Source organism: Peromyscus californicus, unplaced genomic scaffold (assembly GCF_007827085.1).
Source record: "Peromyscus californicus insignis strain IS unplaced genomic scaffold, ASM782708v3 Scaffold_7__1_contigs__length_154581171, whole genome shotgun sequence".
In the NCBI taxonomy this organism is placed as follows: Eukaryota; Metazoa; Chordata; class Mammalia; order Rodentia; family Cricetidae; genus Peromyscus; species Peromyscus californicus.
In genome coordinates this window covers 49606215-49627179 of record NW_026294595.1, presented here as the reverse complement: position 1 = coordinate 49627179, position 20965 = coordinate 49606215, and the positions used below count along the sequence as shown (strand labels likewise).

Below are 20965 nucleotides of genomic sequence, written 5' to 3'. Positions count from 1 at the left end.
AACTGGAGCACAGGATGCAGTGAAATTGTGTTGGAGGAAAAAGAAAAGCCGATTCTGGGTGTGGCAGAGCAGGTTTTATTATCTTAAACCCTACTGTTTAAAATAAACATGGATGTGCAGACTCTGAGTACCACGTCTAGGTTACAAGGACATAAAGCAAATGCTCGAGTCAGTCATATTCTCCACATACGCTGCCACCTGTGCGCTTCCTTCCTCTGAAACACACGTGCCATGAAGGAGTCACTAGCATGCTCACCTGCTTTAATACTGTGGACACGTGACTCAAGGAAGCTCAATAAAGTGCATGGCAATCAAAGAAAGGACATGACAAGCTTCACTTCTTCACAGGGCAGCTGCATACAGCTGCGGAAACATGCCATCCCTTTTGTATCCCACCACAGACACAAATGTGAAGTAAGAGACATCGAGATGCCATACAGAAGTACTGCTCTGCATTAAGGCTGGTCTCCACAGGATGTCAGTGCATGTGTGATGTGTGTGTGTGTGTGTGTGTGTGTGTGTGTGTATGTGTGAATGTGATGTGGGGTGTATGTGTGAACGTGATGTGGGGTGTGTGTGTGAGTGTGATGTGGTGTGTGTGTGTGTGTGAATGTGATGTGGGGTGTGTGTGTGTGTGTGTGTGTGTGTGTGTGTGAATGTGATGTGGGGTGTGTGTGTGTGTGAATGTGATGTGGGGTGTGTGTGTGTGTGAATATGATGTGGGGTGTGTGTGTGTGTGAATGTGATGTGGGGCGTGTGTATGTGAATGTGATGTGGGGTGTGTGTGTGTGTGAATGTAATGTGGGGTGTGTTTATGTGAATGTGATGTGGGGTGTGTGTATGTGAATGTGATGTGGGGTGTGTGTATGTGAATGTGATGTGGGGTGTATGTGTGAATATGATGTGGTGTGTGTGTGTGAATGTGATGTGGGGTGTGTGTGTATGGTATTTTGACTTTTACATCATTTCCATATGTGCTAACAAAACTGAGGAATAAGTATTTCTTAAATAAAGATTGTAAATGAAATAACACCTTCAGTTTTAATGTGCGAAGGACGGCAGAGCTCTTGCCGCTCGCTCTGTGGCTGGCTCATCAACATTATGCCACAGGGAAGACCTGAGCTCTGCCTGCAGCTCCCTCCAGCAGGAGTCTGCAGATGTTTGCAGAGATCAGTAGAAAGAGGGCTGGGACCAGGCGCTGCTGCAAGACGGTTTGAATTTGGCAAGACAGGGGCTAAGAGTTAATGATCTCCGGCCACACAGAGGCTCACCGTCTCCTTCATGTTTCCTGTACCTTGTTAACATATCAGTGCATCTGCTGTCGATGAGTTCTAAGCCTTTCTGTTTTCTTTGGGGATAAAAAAAAAAAAAAATCCCTCATGACTGCCCCATCACTTTAGTAATTCATTATTTATACTCCAGCAGACTTCAGGGGAGCAAAGCTAGCACTCGTGTGCATGTGTGTGACACGGATTTCTTCAAAGGATGTTGGGATCCAGGCTAACAAAGATCTTATGTACACAGCGACACATAACAAAGGCCTTTACTGTCAAAACGTTTATTGCAAAATGGAGTCTTAGAACAAAGGAAAGCAGAGAGAAGTTCACATCAGAATGAAATGTATGACACCAACTTGGATTTCTGAATACATCGTGGACTCAGTGCTGGAATATCAAATTCCAACCACGAAGTCGGCAACTAAACAGTCTTACCACACAGGAGTGCAGTTTAATCTTCCATACAAACATTATACAAGGCATTTGGCATAAGACTAGTTCAGAATAACATTGCAATAGAGTGAAGGAGAGAAGATTGTTATGAAACGCAGCAATGATGCCACCTATTAAAAGCTCAAACTCAGGGACAGCAATGTTTTCTAATAGCAGTTTTTTTTTTTTTTTTATAGTGCAAAAGCGGTGTGTCGTGTCGGAATTAAGAGTATTCTGCACACGCTATAAAACAGTTGTGTCAGTGCCTGAACTCTACTTTGAAATCACTAACCCCATGCCAGAAAGTTTTTCACACAAGCAACAGAGTACCCACAAAGTTGGGGTCTGAGAAAACATGGCCTGTCCCCGATTTCCTGATAGACACAGATTTTTTTTTTTTTAAATCACAGAATGCTGTACCTAGAGCGGGCAACGCTCTGTCCAGCAGGGTGGAGCCTCTGTGGCAGTGCTTATAGTCTACACAGGAAAAAGGTCTTTCTCAAAAGCAGCAGCGGTGCCTGATTATAGAAAGAATTATGCCTACTGTGTGTTTGTGGACTCGTTTCACAAGGCTGCCCACGTCTAGTGTGACAAAAGTCGTTTTTAAAGTATCACTAGGTTTTAAAACCATCTTTCATAAAATTCTTAGCACTCTAATGAAAACTGAAGTTATATACATACATAGTAACTTGAAGGGAAATGGGTCTGGGTCTCTCCTAAATACCCCTTCCTCTAGTCCTTTTGGTTTAAATGGGGATCAAGTGTGAATACCTCAGCTGGTGTTTAAAGTCTAACAAATTCACTGCATTTTTTTTTTAAAGTTACTGGTTAAAAAACAAAAACAAACCAAAAACTGTCCTCAGTATTTTCAGAGCATCAAAAGCAGTGTGTGTGTGTGTGTGTGTGTGTGTGTGTATGTGTGTGTGTGTGTGTGTTTGTGTACCTTCAACCTTATCCCACTGGCGATTTGTGAAACAATAAAAATGTGATTTTGCTTTAAAAAAAATAGAAATAATTTCCTTTAAATGACTCTGCAGAATGACGGTCTCCACCAGGGCTGTACTATGGTGGAGTCACCTTAACGGGGCAGCGCCCCTCCCCCAGGTGGATGCAGTTATTTCATAGGGTTCCTACCAACAACCGTGACGGGGGAGATGAAACCATTTCCACAAACAGGGTTCTGAGAAAAAGCTACAACTTCCTAAAACGTAGGAGGTGTCATTATCGTTCTGAAAAGGCTTGGGTAATCTTGTTTTGGGGGAGACCTAGAGCTGGAATAGCAGATGTGTAAGGCTTAACACACTTCACAGTGGGGACGGACGATGCTGTGGGGATTTGGGGCGGAAATCTTTGCAAGGTGGCACTGTTCCTGGCAAGCAGGATGCCATCAGGCTAGGCGGGAAACTGGCTGGTCAAGGTGACATTACCTCTCAGCTGAGAATCATCATAGGTGTCCTCAAATTCTACATGCTCAGCTTTAAAGAAAGGGAAAATGTGATGTATTCAGTCATCTGGCTGACAATCGTTACCACAATCTAGAGTTCTAATTTTCGTTCTGAACCTTTACAATTTTCAGGATTTCTTTAACTTCTGAATTGTGATCCTTTGTAAGGTCACTGGAATAAAATCTAACACTGACAGCTTGTCATTTCAAAAACTGATCTAAAAAGTGAGTTAGAGCTATAGAAGCATCATTAGAAATTCTGCATGTGGCTAATAGACATTTCTTTATAAAATCAATTGAATCTAAAGCTTTCTAGTAGTTGTTATAGATGGTGTAAGAACTCTAGAGGATCCTGTTTATTTGAGTCAGATCTCAGGTATGTTTGAGTGCGCCGACCCCCACGACAGAGTTTCTCTGTGTAACAGCCCTGGCTGTCCTGGAACTCACTCTGTAGATCAGGCTGGCCTTGAACTCCCAGGGAAAAGACAGCAGTTAAGAGCTGGAAGAAATATGCCTGGTCATGGTAAACCTAGATCTGATATAGAATCCAGTAACTTTTCCCTAGTATCACCATCAGGCTGATTTTTAATGCACTAAAATTTTTATACAGAATATGAATTAGGTATTGATTTAGGAAAAAGCATTATTTCCATGCCATTCCTATGTTCTAAACTAACTCCTGATTAGTGGGTGGTGAGGTGAGTGTTCTTCCGTCTAAGGCAGAACTCGCTACTCACAGAGATCCCTTCACCTGCCTTGGCTTTGTGCAAATGGCACCCATCAGCCAGGCCTTTTCTGACCACACTTTGAAGACCTCTCCCGCCAGCCTCCCTTTCCTTCCTTGCGTCAATCTCCAGCTTGCACTTAAAATCATAACGTTCTCTGATGTACGCTTTACTAACTGCTCACTCTTGCTCACTAGCATGCACGCTCCACGAATACAAATGCTATTTTCTAGAACTTGGTAGACACCAGGGTCCCAGTGAATACTTGTTGAACAAAAGACTTTATTTATTTTTTTTTTTCCTGAGCAGATGAGCAAGAGGCTTTAAGACCGTGTACCTGCCACTGTCTCCTTCAGGTACTCATGGCATGCTGGGAAATCAGGAGTTGCTGGGCATCCTTTCTGCTCCCCTCCAAGTTGTCCTGTTTGAGTGGCCTGGCTACAGATCTAGAATACCTATGTGCAGAGGATTACAGCAGCACAGGTATGAGGGAACCCATCTTCTCAGGCACACTGTACCTGTCTGTAAACACCCAGCACAGGTGGACCTGGCCGCGGCACCTAGGTTCCAAGAGCAACCGAATTAAATCTGTTTGCACGTTTTACATCCTAAGAACTGCTCTCTTTACATTTCCTGAAAGCTATCTACTTTTAACTTCATACTTCTGAGCAAGTATCACTTGCAATAGATACTTTGGTGTCCCAGAAGGCAACTGAACCTACCTATTTCTCAGTGTCCCTTTTACCTGGCAACGAACTGTAGTTGGTATTAAGTGGCACCTGCCATGGCCTGGTGCTATGCTACATGGTTACACACTTTCTTCTGATCCTTTTTCTTTGAAGGAGGTTAGCATTCCTGTCATGATAATGGAGGGTAAATAGGCTCAGAGATTAGTCTACCCAAGACTGCACAGCAAACAGACACCCAGAACATTGTACTGGCTATTTCTCGCCAAATGAAGTTGTAGTGTCTGCTTTTCATTTTTTGGTGGTACTTTTCAGTGCTCACTGAGGATTAGAAGCACATTGCATCTCAGATTCCCAAGGACTTCATAACCAAACATACTTAGTAGATGATTTCCAATCCTTTCTTGGGACAGAGTTCTGCTATGTAGCTCAATCAGGCTGCTACTAAAAGCACTGTCCCTCTGCCTCAGCCTGTTAAGTGTTACAGTTATGACATGAGCCACCACACCCATCTGATGTTAGAGCCTCTAAACAAGAAGGCCCACTAAAACTATTTCGTTTTCATTGTCAAATGAAGGATGCTATTTTTGAGTTAGATTGATAAAGAGCTTTGTTTTGTTTTGCCTTTATCTAGATGTAATTTTTATAGGAGTTTATAGCTTAAATAGGTTTTGATAGATAAACCAGTCTTCCGAGAGTGTCTCTGGGTAGCCTGGCCCTCATAGTAAGTAGCACCTGAATCTAATTCTCAAACCAGCATCCCAGAGCAGTGAAAAGGAAAGGGGGGGGGGGGGGGGCAACGCTGTACAGCTACCTTTAACAGAAAGACCTCTTCAGAATGCACTTGTGTCTATGAAGGATAATTTGTCTTTCCTATTTATAGTGTTTATTTTTCCTAAACATAGATTAAAATCTAGTATTATTATTATTATGCACCTCTGGAAAAAACAAAGAAACAGAGTGCCTTTGTTGGCTGTTCAGAGCAGGTGTGTGCTTAGCCTGCTCATGCCTAGACACATCCCTTTGGGACCATGTGTTCCTGTGTAAAGGACAAGCTAAGCCTAGGGTGACAGTGTGTTCACGTTAGTGTGCTTCCAGCCAGCACAGGGGTATGCAAGCTTGCTACGTCTGCTGCTCGCTTCAAACCAGAGTAGTTTTCCTTCAAATGTCACTAGAGAACACCAGCCAGGTTTTACTTTGAGGAGTTGTGAGCTATTTGGTTTGAAAATTCTTGGTGTTTAGGTATGTCTGAGGAAGATTTTTTTTTTTATAATCTTCTTTCATCTCAGCCTTTATTTTTATTTATTTTTTTTTAATGTGGCTGGATTTTATAGTCACCAGTCACCTCCACCATTACAATGTATTGTACAGGAAGAAACCTTGGTGTGCTGGGGAAGAATCGACGTCAGAGTGGAGTCAGGGATGGAGTGCTTGCTCACAGTGGACATTTCCCAACCAGCTAATGAAGGGGATAAAATACAGTCAAATACAAACTACAGACTATGCACATATTTCTATGATCAGGCACCGCACTCGCTGATAAATATGCCTTTAGCTTAATCCCCCTGCCTCGCTTTTCTGAATGCAAAAGTAAAGTCACGCTGATGAAGGGACTGCCCCAGGAGCTTGGCCTCAGGTGCAGCGCTCGGTGCTCGCCTCCTACGCTGTTTTTTGCACAGACTGAGATAATACATTTCTTCTGTTTAAAAATTTTTTTTTTCAATTTTATTACTTTCTGCCATCATTCACTGTTATTCTCCACATCATTCTCTTCCTCCTCACCATCATCATCATCACCTTCTGACAAGTCAAACTCACTGAACCCCAGGGCCATGTTGACTTTCTTCCCCCTCCTCTTAGATGTGGTTTTGGAGGAATTCTGCTTGGCTTGCATGTTTATCTGCATCCCAGAATGCAGCACAGCTCCTGCTTTGTTCATTGAGAAGACATCCCCAAAGCCCATGAGCATCATGGCCTGCAGACTTGGGTTCATGCCATGGCCCTCCCCGTTACTTGTTGCTGTGATCTGACATGACATCTCTGCACTGTTTGACTCCTCTGTTTTAGATTCAAAGTAAGACTCCTCAGACATTCTTGCAGCAAGAGGCAAGAGAAGCTATCGAAGGGAAAGAAAGGACAGAAGTGAAAAGAGAAATTAGTGCCAATTTAAATCAGGGGACAGACACCACAACACTAGTTGGTACTACGCAGGAGGTGAATGATGAGGACTTACTTAATGGCAGATTTGGTGCCGGTGTATGGCCATAATTTATAAATGACAGGGTAAATCGTAAATAAAAGCTTGCAAATCACCACAGTGAGCCAAATTTCAAATGGACAGGTAGGGACCAGTTTTAAGTCCTCGTTTTGCTTAAAACAAAATAGTTTTTAGGATGTCTCTTAATTTTTTTTCCCAATTTCACTTCCATACAGAAACATTTGATTAACCACTATATTAATTAAAAAAAGAAGAGATGAAGCAGAGATTAAATCTCAAGTCAAAACAATTCAGAAACCCCATCCCAAGGCAGAGCTCAGAGGAAGGGCAGAAGTTAGGCTGTGTGTCCGGCTGGGGAGCCTGGGGACTCCACCTCTCTAATGGGCTAGTGCCCTAAGCACACGCTGAAGGCCACTTTATTAGCTTCCATTGATTCCTGGACTCCAGCTAGATCCGGCACTGTTTAATTTATTCCAGTTCTTATACAACTCACCTGGGAATAAACTCCAGGTCCTGTCTCTAACCTTCAAGTCAGTCACAGTGAACACGGGGAACTGGGGGAATGCTGCTTAGGACTCACTTAGATCGTCTCCTTGGGGTAGCTGCTAATCCCTGAGTCTCCTTTCAGTGGGACGTGTGTCCATGAGTTCTTTCTCACATTGTCACAGTGGTGACAAATGTTTATTTTCTGCCTTACGTAATTACCTTTAACAGCCTACCTAATCCATAATGTCTGCTTCTATTTCTTTATGATAAAAACATCGTTTTTATATCTTCTTTAGAGAACTAGGCAAATAAAGGTTCATACTTTGCACATGGCTTGAGAGGCGTGAACTTAAGATAATGTACAAATAATGAAACTCTTAGACGAACTTTACATTCTTAGGGTTAAGGTACCAAATATTTAGTACCTTTTTTTTTTTTTTTTAATTTTAAGAACTTAAAAAACTTATCTACAATTGTTGCAGGCACAGGAAGGCCACAGGTGTATCAGGTCAGAGGACAACTTTTGGGAGTCAGTTCTCTCCTACCCTGTGAGTTCCAGAGACTCAACTCGGGTTATCAGGCTTGCAAGTACGTTTAGCCACAGAGCGACCTCGACAGGCCAGTTTTCTAATTTCAGTTACCGATGGAGCTCAGTTTTCAAAAACCAGCTTGTTCTATTAGGAGAGAATTTTGGTGCGGTGGGCTCTGGATCAAGGTCATGTGGTCCAGGCAGCCTTGGGTCCTTACTCATGGGCAGGGCCTCACTCCCTATGGCCACCCTTCTCGAATTCTCAAATTGGTTGTCAATTATAGCAACTCTAAGGAACACTTTGCTGCTCATTGATTTGATAATTGCTGAGGTCTCTTCTCACATTATGTTAGCCCCTAAAGAGCTCCACAAATATTTCTCAAAAAAGACTCTAAAATTTTTACAGCAAGCTGCAACAATTATTAAAAATAAGCACCATCCGTATTTATACATGGAAAACTCATTTTCCCAAGCCTCTTTAATGTTTCAGTTCTAGGAAGGAAAATAGTATCCCTGAAATCAATTTGATGGTGTTTTTATGCAGTTGTGAAAATGTGAGACTGTTATATTTAAGATGAAGCTACCTATTAAAAAAAAAAAAAAAAGGCCCAGTTTCGCCACTTTTAAAAAGCTCCCTCTGGTTCTCAGCAGTCAAGTTTAAAGCCAACTAGAAACCGAAGTGAGGATAAAAGAAAAACAGCTGCTCATCAAACACCTGAGCATAAACTCCTTTCCCTTAGAAATGCCAGCTCTAGGCAGAGGAGATGTTGAAAGCAAGTATTATAAACAAAGAAAACTTGGGCCTCATAAGTAAAAAGGGAGGGAGCCGTGCGGAGAGCGTGCGCCATGCTGTCCATTGTTAGCTGGTGGCCTGCAAGGCACTGTCTTTAAACTAAGTTTTCTGGAGTTAAAATGCAAGATACAACCTACTAAGCACCTGGCGTGTTTTATTCTTTAATCCACAACTGTGTTACCAGCAGCAATAAGACGTGCAAGGCAGCCCATAATTCTTTAGCAAAACTCATGCCAATGAGCCAAGGCAAGGTTCTAAAGCACGCTCTAATAGGCGGTTGAAAGTTTTCCTGATAATACTGCATTTAGAGGGAGTCAAGCCATGCAGCGCTTTACAGCTAAGGTTTCAACGCACTTAAAAAGCAAAACAAAACAGCCCGCAGCCTTCAGCGGATGGGCTGTAGAGACAAGGATGCATTCTGGCTCCTGCTCCCACCTGCTTGCAAGAAGCTGGGCTCTTTCCGGAGCCAGGGTGCTGCATCCCACTGGTACCAACTCAGTCTGGACAGGAAACTCACCCCTTTCCCCTTCTTGAGAGTCTGGTTAAACTCACAGGATTCACTAACAAAAGTGAGGGACCCTTTTAATAGCTCCTGGCAGTCTCATGTACAGCAATTCAGTTCTTACCTTGGCATTCCTGGGATTACCAAAGGCATTTTTGAAAAGGGTAAATCTGTAACATTTAGATGCATTCTCCTTTTTGGGGGTGAGGGGGTATCAGATTGCTTCTGCATAGGAATTGGAAATAGAGACAGAGTCTCTCATTCTTTAGACACAGGGAAACATTTTGCAATCTGTCACAGGCTGCTCAATGGAGGTTGCTCAATGGAGCTTAAGACTTGCCTAGATAGGAAAGGTCTTTGAGGAACACAAAGTGAAGGGCATTTAACTTTTTTCTTGTTATCTTTGTCAGTAACTTTATTTTTAATCTCTCATTCCTTGTGATTTTACGTGGATAAATATTGCCCACTGAAAAATCCTAGAAAAACCAACCTTAAGATTTTCTTGCTTCCTGAAAGTGACTGCTATGTAAAATCTAGAAGAATGCTGAAATACGACCTAAAATTTAACATACAGCTTAAGCTCAAGGTTAGAAGATAAAGAGCCAGGACTCCTCTGGACTCGGAAAAGAACAAGGGTCTTCCTAGAGGTACAGCAAGCCGGCTTCCTGTCCCAGGAGAAGTCTTTCCCCCATTTTATGCTGCTCATAATCATCGCACTAAATTAATAAGGAATATTAATGCTTGTCATCACTGTCAGCAGCCCAGCTCAATCTCAGAAAGAAAATGTGGTTAAGTTCTGACACACCCAAGACATTCCTGGCGGCCTGGCAATTACAGTTATTAATTACTGATGGCCTCTAAGTGCAATGCTGAACAGCAGCATTCCAACAGTGTTCTGAGGCCCTAACAGACGGTCCAAAAATACATTAGAGTTTACTCTAGTAACTTTAACATACAAATGAGCCAAGAGAATAGCAGTTCTTAAGGAAAGATCCAGAAGGAGGGATTTTTCTTTTAAATAGGTTTTTGTTTTCCTTTAAACGTGTGGCATTTTGGTGTTTTATACTCCTTACTACCAGTGCAGGCCTTTCATTCTCAGGAGCAGAGCAGGGGAAGAAAGCTGGAGGGTGGGGAGGAGATTAGCCATGCTGCCATGCTCAGCCAGGCTTCTGAGTGCTGCAGGGAGCCACTAGGTGGCGTACTCACCGGGGTGTTGGACTGCTCGGTCAGCTTCTGCTCCCACATCTTCAAGCGTCTCTCTCGTTCTTTGAGCTCCTGCTCTTTAAAGCTGAGATCTCGCTCTAGTTTCTTCAGCCTCTCAAGGGTGGCCTCAATTTCGCACCTGCAGAGAGATAACTCAGTGAGTCTCCACTGTCGGTGGCCCTGTGGACACTCACTCGGTGGGTCCATTGGAGCGCTAACCAGATGAAATGCTAAGGAACCAGCCAGAGAAGCGGGACTCTTTATCCTTCGAAATCAACGGGCGGTTTCTAGTTAGGGAAAACAAATTCTGAACATTTCAACAAAGCATTGAAGAGTGATCAGCAACTATGTAGCACAAGTTGGGAGCTAGCATCGTGGGCTAGCCATTTAGTACCTGCTTGTAGTTTATGAAGCTTTACTGCTCACAAGGCACGGTTTCTCATCCTACTTCCTCAACAGCCCCCAAAATGGGTACTGATCTGTTGTGGATCGGATGGGTGGATGGAAAATAGCACACACGTTGTGTAACACACAGAGCAAGCTACCTGGCTGGCATTCTTGCCCATGGAGTGGCTCAGCGAGGCTGATTAACCTGGCAGTTTCTTTGGCTGTAGGGGCAGTGGTTCTAAGATGCTGGGGTTCTACAATATGCTTCACCCTGAGAATCCCTGGGCCGGCTTGTGCCTACGCCTCCACCTTAGAGCAAGCACATGAATTGCTGCTGGGCAACGCTGGCTGTTTCCTCTGTTTAACAAGCACTGGTAATTTTTTTTTCTCTATTTTTTCTTTTATTGAAAATAGACATTTCTCAAGCTGGCCAGTGGTGGCACACACCTTTAATCCCAGCACTTGGGAGGCAGAGCCAGGCGGATCTCTGTGAGTTCGAGGCCAGCCTGGTCTACAGAGTGAGTTCCAGGACAGCCAGGGCAACACAGAGAAACCCTGTCTCACAAAACAAAACAAAACAAAACGACATTTTCTTCATACAATATTCTGATTATGGTTTCCCTTCCCCTAACCACTCTGAGATTCCTCCTACCCATCCAAATCCAAACCCCGTCTCTCCTTAGAAAACAAAGAGGCATCTAAAGAATAATTATAAAATAAAATATGATAAAACAAAAACAAACTAGAACAGTACAAACAGAAGAGAAAAAGCCAAAGAAAACACACAAGGAGTACATATAGACACAGAGACATACACGGTTGTACACACAGGAGTCCCATACGAATAAGCTTTATAATCTAGCAAGCATGTGATACTTGAGTCCCGAAGAATTCCGAGTTCCTTTTAGACTTTATAATTTTACAGGAAGTTCTTTCCCTCGTGTCTAGGCCACTCAGGACTCTGCGCCCAGTGAGAGAAACTGTTCTTTACATGAACTGAAACTGGCAGAACAGCTCGGCATGAACGTTTCCTCCTTCAGGGCTGTCACAGTGTTAACGTCTAAATTTATGCTCTGAGAACTGGAAGTTCTCTTCCTTGGGTTTCTGAAGCGCTTGCACACAAGCCATGAGCCACGTAATGAGAGATGAAAGGGCCTGGGGGGGCTGGGGGGGGGCAAGAAACATGCAAAGAAGTCCGGAGAGCTAAAGACAACACGTCTGTGTCCTGAAAGGACTTCCCGGCTAGCCGCCGAGACAAGCCTGCACCGCACAGCACATGGTGGCAGTGAGACCTTGAGTGTGGGCCCCCAGAGCTCAGCTCATGAACAGACCTAAGCAAAACGTGCCCTGTGTTTCCAGGGAAGGTCAGAGGAAGTGGACATTATTCCACTCCTTAGGGAGGACAACTGAGTTGCCCTGCTCAAGGGGAAGCCTGGAGGTGGGTCTGCATTTGAACCACACTTCACTTCCCTGCCTGTGTGAACAGTCCCCAGCATAGAAAAATTACAGTGCAGCTTCTCTCTTTCCCTGGGGCCGTGGGACAAACCATGAAGGTCCGGCGAAGTCACGGTGCAGTTCCGAGAAAAGGCACAAAAGCAGAATCTTCGAGAATTATGACTTCATCATAAAATCCAAGTTTAATCAAACTTAATATTTCTGACAAAAGTGTTATGCCAATTCACAAACAAGTTTGTTTTAACTTCTCAAATGGAAGACTGAAGAGAAAAAGTCACTGTGGAAAACCTTATAGTAAACTTCCATGACAAAAAAAAATGGAGTCATCCTGAGGGTCATAGGGTGGCAAGGAGGTCGCAGAGCTCGACACACTTAGTGGTGGGATGACCTGGCCGCCTGTGTGTGTGTGACGCTTGGTAAGCCTGTCCTAACTCTCCCGCCAGTGAGACTGATCCCACTGAAGCTCGGTCCTTTCAGTCAGGGTAACACAGTCTGTTTCACTTGTAATTAAATCCAAGGCCTCATCTCAAATTCCGGCCACTGTGATTTTGAGCCCTTGTAGAAAACAGATTAACAGTTAAGTAAGCCGAAAGCTGTGACAGAAACACATACCAGCTGGGAAGAGAACCCTCCTGAGTCTGTCCAGCAGGCCCAGCTTCCCAGCACTGCTCCCTCTCAAATACCATGAGAGAATGACCCAAACCCATGGACGTGAAAAGACAGCACCCCCTTGTTGTTGGTTTTGAACGGGGGGGGGGGATCACTTCCTGTCACATGCGTTTGTTGATGCATTTATATATATATAACCTTCCATCTCTAAAACTACAGTTGGTGAAAACACAAACCAAATCCAGCCAAGGTTGATTTCCACTAGCATCCATTTTCCTCTCCAGGCAATGAACTGCAACCATTCTTCTCCCATTAGACAGATTCACTGAGAAATCACAGGTCAATTGGAAAAAATATCCATATGGCTCATATATTACATGGTAAGAAGTGTATTAAAGTTATGGCATGAACACGTGATGGGTCCTAATACTCAAATTGCGGATATTACATTTTTGATCTCTGTTTTTGGTTCTTAAAAGGCATGTCATAGCGACAGCACTTTGGCCACCATGGGAAAACAACCAACAAAGCGTTTTGCCTACAGGCAAAACCTGAATGCTCCATTTCAACCCTTAGCTCATTCACTATTCCGCCACAGGTTTGTACAGAGTCACATGAGGTCACAATCGAGAAAGCTGGAGCCTCGGGACACAGGTCCCGCTCCGACTGCTCCTACGCCAAGGGGAGGGGCAGCCAAGGATTTCATGAATCGAACCTGATGCTCGCTCTCTTTCCTTACCCAGTTTAAGTGGCTTTTAGTAAGTTAGAGGATTTTCAGAATCTTTTAATTTTCTGAATTAGGTGTTTCGTCCGCCCGCGTGGAATGAAAGATCAAGCAGGAGGCCACCACTGGCAAGCATCCCAGCATGCCTGGACTCACACTTCACTGTGATTCCTATTTGCTGACAGTCTTTGGACCCTGACAAAAGTTGGGGCAAAGTAAGTAGTGGCACAAATGTCCTGTCCCTTGACTATCAGGTGATCTGAAAACCCACAGCATTCTTTTCGGCACGTGGCATGCTGAATGACAGCTTTTTGACTTGATTGGTAACCTAAAATGACCACACCCTGTAACTGCTTCTGAGCTAAAAAGAAATCGGGTACAAAGAATACTTCATGTTGATGGGCAGCTGCCATGACTGACGGCCGCAGTCCGATGTCACAGCACCTGGGCCTCATTCCGGCTCCACTGCCGTACAGGATAAGCTCAGGCAAGTTACACAAGCTGTTGAGGCCTCGGGGATATGTTAGCTCCTGGGATCTGACTGGGGCTGCTGTGGAGATTAAGAAAGAGAATCCAAAAGAAGCATGGGCATCTGGAGGGACCTAATAAACAATAACTGCTTATTAGTATCATAAGCCATCATCCCCCGAGGCTTTAACTAACTGTCAAGTTCAGTTGCCTCCAGCTAGTTTTGATGGCTCAGGTGAGGCCCACGCACTCTTTCAGTTCCCGAGAGGCCTGAGAAATGGTGCCCTCTTACTGAGCAGGGTATTCTCCCTCCTTCTTTACCATCAGTTCTCTTAACTTCCCACCTTGAAGGGGTGGGATTTGTTTGGCCATGCCTGTTGTTGAGATGGGGTTCTGCTATGCTGCCCAGGCTGTGCTTGAACTTGTGACCCTTCTGCCTCAGCCTCTTGAGTAGGAAGGTCTCCAGGCATGCACTGCTCTACCCAGCTTTCACCTTGATCATTCAATTAATCCAGATTTAATGTAGAAGTTTAAAGAAAAAAAAAAAGACAAATAGAAAAACGCCATTGCCCAGTGACCCAGTGACGCTCTGATGCATTTCTTATGTGCATGTACATACAGGTTACTATGCACTGGTTTTATTCTTAAAATTCTGTCATTTTGAATAAGTGAGACTGTAGCCACCATTTTAAACCCATTCCTCAGGTCCACTGATCAGAACTCCTGGGTGGGACTGCAACATTCTGGGTGTGGAGACACCGCTTTTGGAAGCCGGTCTCCTTTCCTTACATGACTGCTGTTTCTAGCTTTGGCATTCTAAACGGGGCTGTCTGAACAAGCACCCAGGCATTCTGTCAGAACTGTCCCATTGGTTTGTTCTGCAATAAATTCATAGTGGTAGGACTTCCTGGGCAAAAGCATTTGTACATTTTGAGGGCATCTAACTATACTGAAAAAAAAAAGGAAGAAAGAAAAGAAAAAGAATGTATTAGCCACTTGACTTCTTTTTAAGTTAGCGTTAGGTGAGCATGTAAAAGAATGAGTTTTACCATGGTATTTTCCTATATGAATCACTGTACTTTGTTCTTTCCTGTCCACACTGCCCTCCTCCATGCTCTAGACTCCCAGTCAGTCCCTGCTCTGCTCTCTTGTCACACAGATTCTATGGCCTTTTCTATTTCCCACCTCACTCAAAATCCTTCCTCCCTGCCATGAATCTTTTTTTTTTTTAGTTCTGCAACCTACACACCTACATGTATAAAAATACATACAATTTTACTTTGTGTATATGTGTGTGTGTTGTGGTTTACCATCTGTTCTTGTGAGAATAAATGCACAGGTGTGTGTGTGTGTGTGTGTGTGTGTGTGTGTGTGTGTGTGTGTACATGTGTAAGCACGCGGTTGATTTTAGGTATTTTCCTCAATCTCTCTCTACTTTATTGTTTTGAGATAGGGTCTCTCATTGAACATGAAATTTGCCAACGGTGGCTGGCCAGTGTGCACCAGGGATCTTCCTGTCTCTGGCTCCCCACAAGGGGGATTATAGACACATCCTACTGAGCCAACTTACACACACACACACCAATACCTGCATGTACTTGTGTGTGTGTGTGTGTGTGTGCGTGTGTGTGTGTGTGTATGTATATATATATATATATATATATATATATATATATATATATATATATATTTGGTTTTTCAAGACAGGGTTTCTCTGTGTAGCTTTGCGCCTTTCCTGGAACTCGCTTTGGAGACCAGGCTGGTTTTGAACTCACAGAGATCCGCCTGCCTCTGCCTCCCGAGTGCTGGGATTAAAGGCGTGCGCTACCACCGCCCAGTGTGTGTGTATATTTTAAACTCAGGTTCTGCATATAAGAGAAAACATGTGGTGTCTGTCATATTTCACTTAACACAATGATTTCCAGTTCTATTCATTTTCCTGAAAATGCCACGACTTCATTTTTCTACTCGACTGCATGCAATTCCACGGTACCACATTTCCTTTATTCGTCCACTGGTGGACACCAGACAGGAAACATTTCCTGGCTAGTGTGTACAGTGCAGGATGTGCCAGTGTCTTAGGGATGTGTTGCTCTGTCCTATGGGTGTTGTGGTGGTTTGAGTAAGAACAGTGTCCATAGTCAGGCAGTGGTGACACACGCCTTTAATCCCAGCACTCAGGAGGCAGAGGCAAGCAAATCTCTGAGTTCCAGGCCAGCCTGGTCTACAGAACAAGTTCCAGAACAGCAAGGGCTACACAGAGAAACCCTATCTCAAAAAACAATACAAAACAAAACCAAAAGCCAAAAATCAAAAACCAAAAAAAAAAAAAAAAAGAATATCCCCCATAGGCTCATATATTTTAATGCTTAGTCACCAGGGAGTGGCACTATTTGAAAAGGATTAGGAGGTGTGGCCTCGTTGGAGGAAGTGTATCACTGGGGATTGGTTTTGAGGACTCACAAGCCCAAGCTAGGCCTAGTGTCTGTGTCTTCCTGTTGCCCATTGATCCAGGCACAGAACTCGCAGCTCCTTCTCCAGCGCCATGTCTGCCTGCATGCTGCCATGCTCCCTGCCATGATGAACATCTGAAACTGTAAGCGAGCCCCAATTAAATGCTTCCTTTTATGTGAGTTGCTGTGGTTATGGTGTCTCCTCACAGCAGTAGAACACCGACTAGGACATGTGCATACCTGAGTAGTGCATCTGGGTCTTGTGGAAGTTCTCATTTTGTCTTGTTGAGGAATTCTATCCTGATTTCCACAGCGGCCACAAGAGTTCACTATCCACCAGCAATGAATAAGGACTCCTTTCCCACATCCTCAGCAGCAGCAGCAGCATTTTACTTGATGATAGCACTAGTCAATTTCTTCTTGTGAAATGCCCTTTCATGTCCATTAGAATGTTGTTTTAATTAAAGTGCTGTTTCAAAGGTAGTAACTGTCCGTGTGGTGGTGGCGCATGCCTTTAATTCTAGCACTTGGGAGGCAGAGGCAGGCAAATCTCTGAGTTCAAGGCCAGCCTAGTCTACAGAGTGAGTTTTCAAAGACAGCCAGGGCTACACAGAGAAACCCTGTCTCAAAAAACCAAAACAAACAAACAAACAAAAAAAACCCAAACAAAACAAAACAAAAAATCAAAAACCAAAACCAAAAAAAAAAAAAAAACAAACCCCAAAACAAACAACAACAACAAAAGGCAGCCACTGTAGCATGTTTGGGGATCCAGGGGAGCACTTCAGAGGGTTCTTAAAACCTAACTGGTTTTCGCCGGGCGGTGGTGGCGCACGCCTTTAATCCCAGCACTCGGGAGGCAGAGCCAGGCGGATCTCTGTGAGTTCGAGGCCAGCCTGGTCTCCAAAGCGAGTTCCAGGAAAGGCGCAAAGCTACACAGAGAAACCCTGTCTCGAAAAAAAACCAAAAAAAAAAAAAAAAAAAAAAACCTAACTGGTTTTCAAGATGGCATCGTCACAGAATTGGCCATTTCTACTCTCATAAGAACATGGACTTTTCAAGATGTTTTATGGCATGTGGGCCATAGGCTGAAGGCAGAACAGAATTTATTAGTGTTTTAAAAAGATTTTTGTTTGTATGTATGTGTGTATCTGTCTGCACATGTATGTATATATGCAAGTGTGTGGATGCCCAAAGAGGGTATCAGGTCACCCGGAGCTGGAGTTACCATCTGATCTGAGTCTCTTGATGTGGGTGCTGGGAACTAAGTGCAGTCATCTGAAAGAGCATCCAATGTTCTTAGCCACTGAGCCGTCTTTTCAGCGGCACAAATTTACTATTTTTTTTTACTATTTTTTTTTATTTTTTTTTTACTATTTTTTTAAATGAACTGATAAATATATTATGATTTTTCAGTTCTATTTTTAATGTAATAAATATTAACTCATTTACTCAAAAGTTTTTTGGAGTCCCCAGTAATTTTTAAGAGTGAACTAGAGCTGCTGGAGAGATGGCTCTTTGGGTAGGGGCATTTGCTGTGTAAGCATGAGGAGCTGGGTTGGGATCCTGGCACACATACAGAGCTGGACGTGGTAGTGTGTCTACAGCCCCAGTGCCGTCTGTACCGGGCAGACACGGGAGGGTCACTGGGGCTTGCTGCCCTCAGCCTAGCTCCTGGTTCAAGGAACAAGGAAAGAGTGTGATAGAGAAGGTCATTCAACATCCTCCTTCTGTTCCTGTACACGTGTGTGCACCTGTACTTACACATGCACATAATGCCCCCCCCCCACACACAGAGTGAACTGGAGTCCTAGACACCAAACAGCTGAGAAGCTCTGTTCTACCACATGAAGGAAGAAAGTTATAACTGTATGCCATCTCTCTTGTAAACTTATTTAGGATGGTTATTGTTTTTGGATATAGAAAATTTCAATTTTTAAAAAAAAATTTACTAACTTTGCTTTGTTTTCTTTGTTGGCACCCTTAAAGAACCCTATCTCAAACACACCAATACTCCCAGTTTAAAAATCCCTCTAGTCCTCTGGCTCACAGATCAGATAGCATTTCCTAGGGGAACCCCTGCGTTACACGCTCAGATCGGAGGATTGGATTTCATTGTTTATGCTCTATTAGCCATTGCTTCTCCGGCATGCGGCTCGCCAGCACAGAATGTGATGGTTACCTGTGTTCTCACGTTTAGCGTTTTAACATGGGTGTTTCTGAGGCTGCTGCTGGAGAGATTGCCACACGTCCGGGGACGTTGTACTCACCATGGCAGCCCTGCGCTAGAGAGCATCAGCCTCGCCGGAACCAGGAGAGGTTTAAGGGCTCTGCCTAAGCAAATGCACTGGGTACAAGAGCAGCATTGTTTACATCCTCACTACCATCATGCTCTCTGCCTGCCCTCCCTGCCTTCCTTCCTTGCTTCCTTCCTTCCCCGTATGTTTATCGAGCAATTGCTGTTGGACGAGATGGAGACAGAGATACATGAAACAGTTTGCTATTCCAACACTCCGGCGCTGAGGCACAACAACACGGTGGTCTCAGAGCTCAGTGGCACTGATCTGGCCAGGGAGTGGGGGTTGCTCCCTTGCAGATGAGCTAGGTCAACAGTCACTGAGATGGCTAGTGGGACCTGGGGGAGGTGGGGCTGGAGGAGTGTGCAGCTGGAGAGGCTGCACTGCAGAGGTTCTGGTCAGAGAGGGACGTGCCTCTGTGGAGCCTGAAGCTCGGGGCAGGCTCAAGATAGTTGGTCTTCTGAATGGCAAGCGTTTCCGTCTTTGTCTGAAAAGCAGTGGAACCCACACAGGGAGCTTGAGGGGGAGTGATATGATTACTGACCTGTGACTACAGGAAACAATGTCACACCAGGGTTTTGTTATTTCAGACCAGAAAAAAAAAAGCCTCAGCTCTAGATTGGAGCTCACCGCATTAATTTTGTATTGCCAAGAAAAATTCACGAAAGTGACTGGTATTAGGTAGTTATTTCAAAGGAATGAAAATAAGCAAGGCCATTGTAACGTGTCAATCAAACGGAAAGCCCATGGTAAAGTGTACTGACAGACAGCAGTCAAGACCCCATGGCGCTCAAGTGCACGCAGTACCGACTTGGCACCAGCAGATGGCGCAGGGCATTGTGTGACTGCCAGGGACATCAGGAGCAGGGATGAAGTTACTTCAAATCTCTGCTGAGTCAGGGGAGGAACAGCGTCCAGCTCCCAAACAGGCTATTTATATTCCCTGCGTCATTCGACCTGGTCCAACTGTTTCATCTTGGATTTACTTTTTCCACTTACACAATACAATTCTCTCTTTGCTGATTTGTTTTGCCAGGGTTTATAACATCTCACCTGTTTTCATAGGTTCCCCGCTCCCGGGACTAGCAGACAGCTAGGTGAACAGGATACATAGCAAGGTGAACAGGATACATAGCTGTTTTTTTTAAAAGATTCTTTTTTTTTTTTTCTGGACAGAGGCTAACGCTTCCTCACACAGAATGTGTACAGAGAAGCTTCAGAATATATGATTCAATACTCTTCCCAAATACTTAGATGCATGCTAAGACAACCAATACAGAGAAACTTCCATATGGATGCAAGGATATAAATCTCAGCCTCCACCCAGCCCCAGGCCGTGCTGGGAAACCAGGACTGTCCGTCAGGCATCTGGCTCACATCACTGAAGCTGTGGGCTGGGACTCCGGCCGGCGCTACCCACCTCCATTCTGCCTTGTTGTGCAAAAATGAGTTACACTGGTCAGGAAGGTTCGTGTCATTTGACATAGACTCCAGGATTGAAATGATCTGCTTGAATGATGGCCGTTTCTGAAGAAGAGAAAAAGGAACCACCGTGAGACTTCAGGAGAAATGGCAGGAGGAAGTGCAGCCACACACGACAGACCGTGACAGGGTTCTGACTGTTTACAGTCATCAGATCACACGGGTGGAGGGAGCCGAATTCTTCATCTGCATTAATTATCCATAAGGATAGACAGGGTGATTTTTTCAATCACAGGGCGTCAGGTTAGGATAATGAGTAGTCTTCTGTCAGTAAGGAGAGAGGTACCAAGTCCGATTTTGAGATATGACCAAGAATGCCTTAAGAAAATCTTCAGTCATTAAAGACCTATCCATGTGGTAGAGATAGTAAAAACTTACTAGATTATGCACTTTGAACATTCTGCTATCTACCATACAAATGTTTCCATTTCCCCCCATTTTTTTTTTTTTAAATAAAATGTGTGTGGGTGGGCAATATCTGCTTAACAACCTATTGGACTAATGAAACTTCCCAAATCAACTGGTGCGGGAAAAAACAATGAAAGCCACAGTAACATCACTGTTCTCAAGGTTTATCCCACGTTGAAGGCAGCTTTGGCCCAGGACACCGTACCATGCTGTAGGCAGCAACTGAAAAAACGCGCTCAGTCTGTCTCTAACAGGCACTGTCTATGCTCACCTCTTTCCACTTCAGCCAAGGCTGAGACAAAAGGTTAAAAGAAAAATGGAGAAAGATAATAAAAGGATGATGCACATTCTCTCCTCATCATGCCTCATAATTACACCATTTCAGAA

General features: G+C 44.1%; 1 protein-coding gene across 3 annotated transcripts in view; it reads right to left on the bottom strand.

Annotated features, from left to right (window-relative positions):
* The window catches only part of Map3k20 (mitogen-activated protein kinase kinase kinase 20), a 164825-nt gene that overhangs the window by 39734 nt on the left and 104126 nt on the right, over window positions 1–20965 (bottom strand). For 2 of the 3 annotated variants that reach the window (XM_052724230.1, XM_052724231.1), the window contains exons 10-12: window positions 20109–20215; window positions 10299–10434; window positions 1543–6680 (exon numbers count right to left, since the gene is read on the bottom strand). In XM_052724230.1, the coding sequence (XP_052580190.1) occupies window positions 6306–6680; window positions 10299–10434; window positions 20109–20215 (618 nt within the window). In that variant the 3' untranslated portion in view covers window positions 1543–6305. Of the gene's footprint in view, window positions 1–1542; window positions 6681–10298; window positions 10435–20108; window positions 20216–20965 lie in introns of those variants that run through there. The other variant, XM_052724232.1, reaches the window with a different exon arrangement.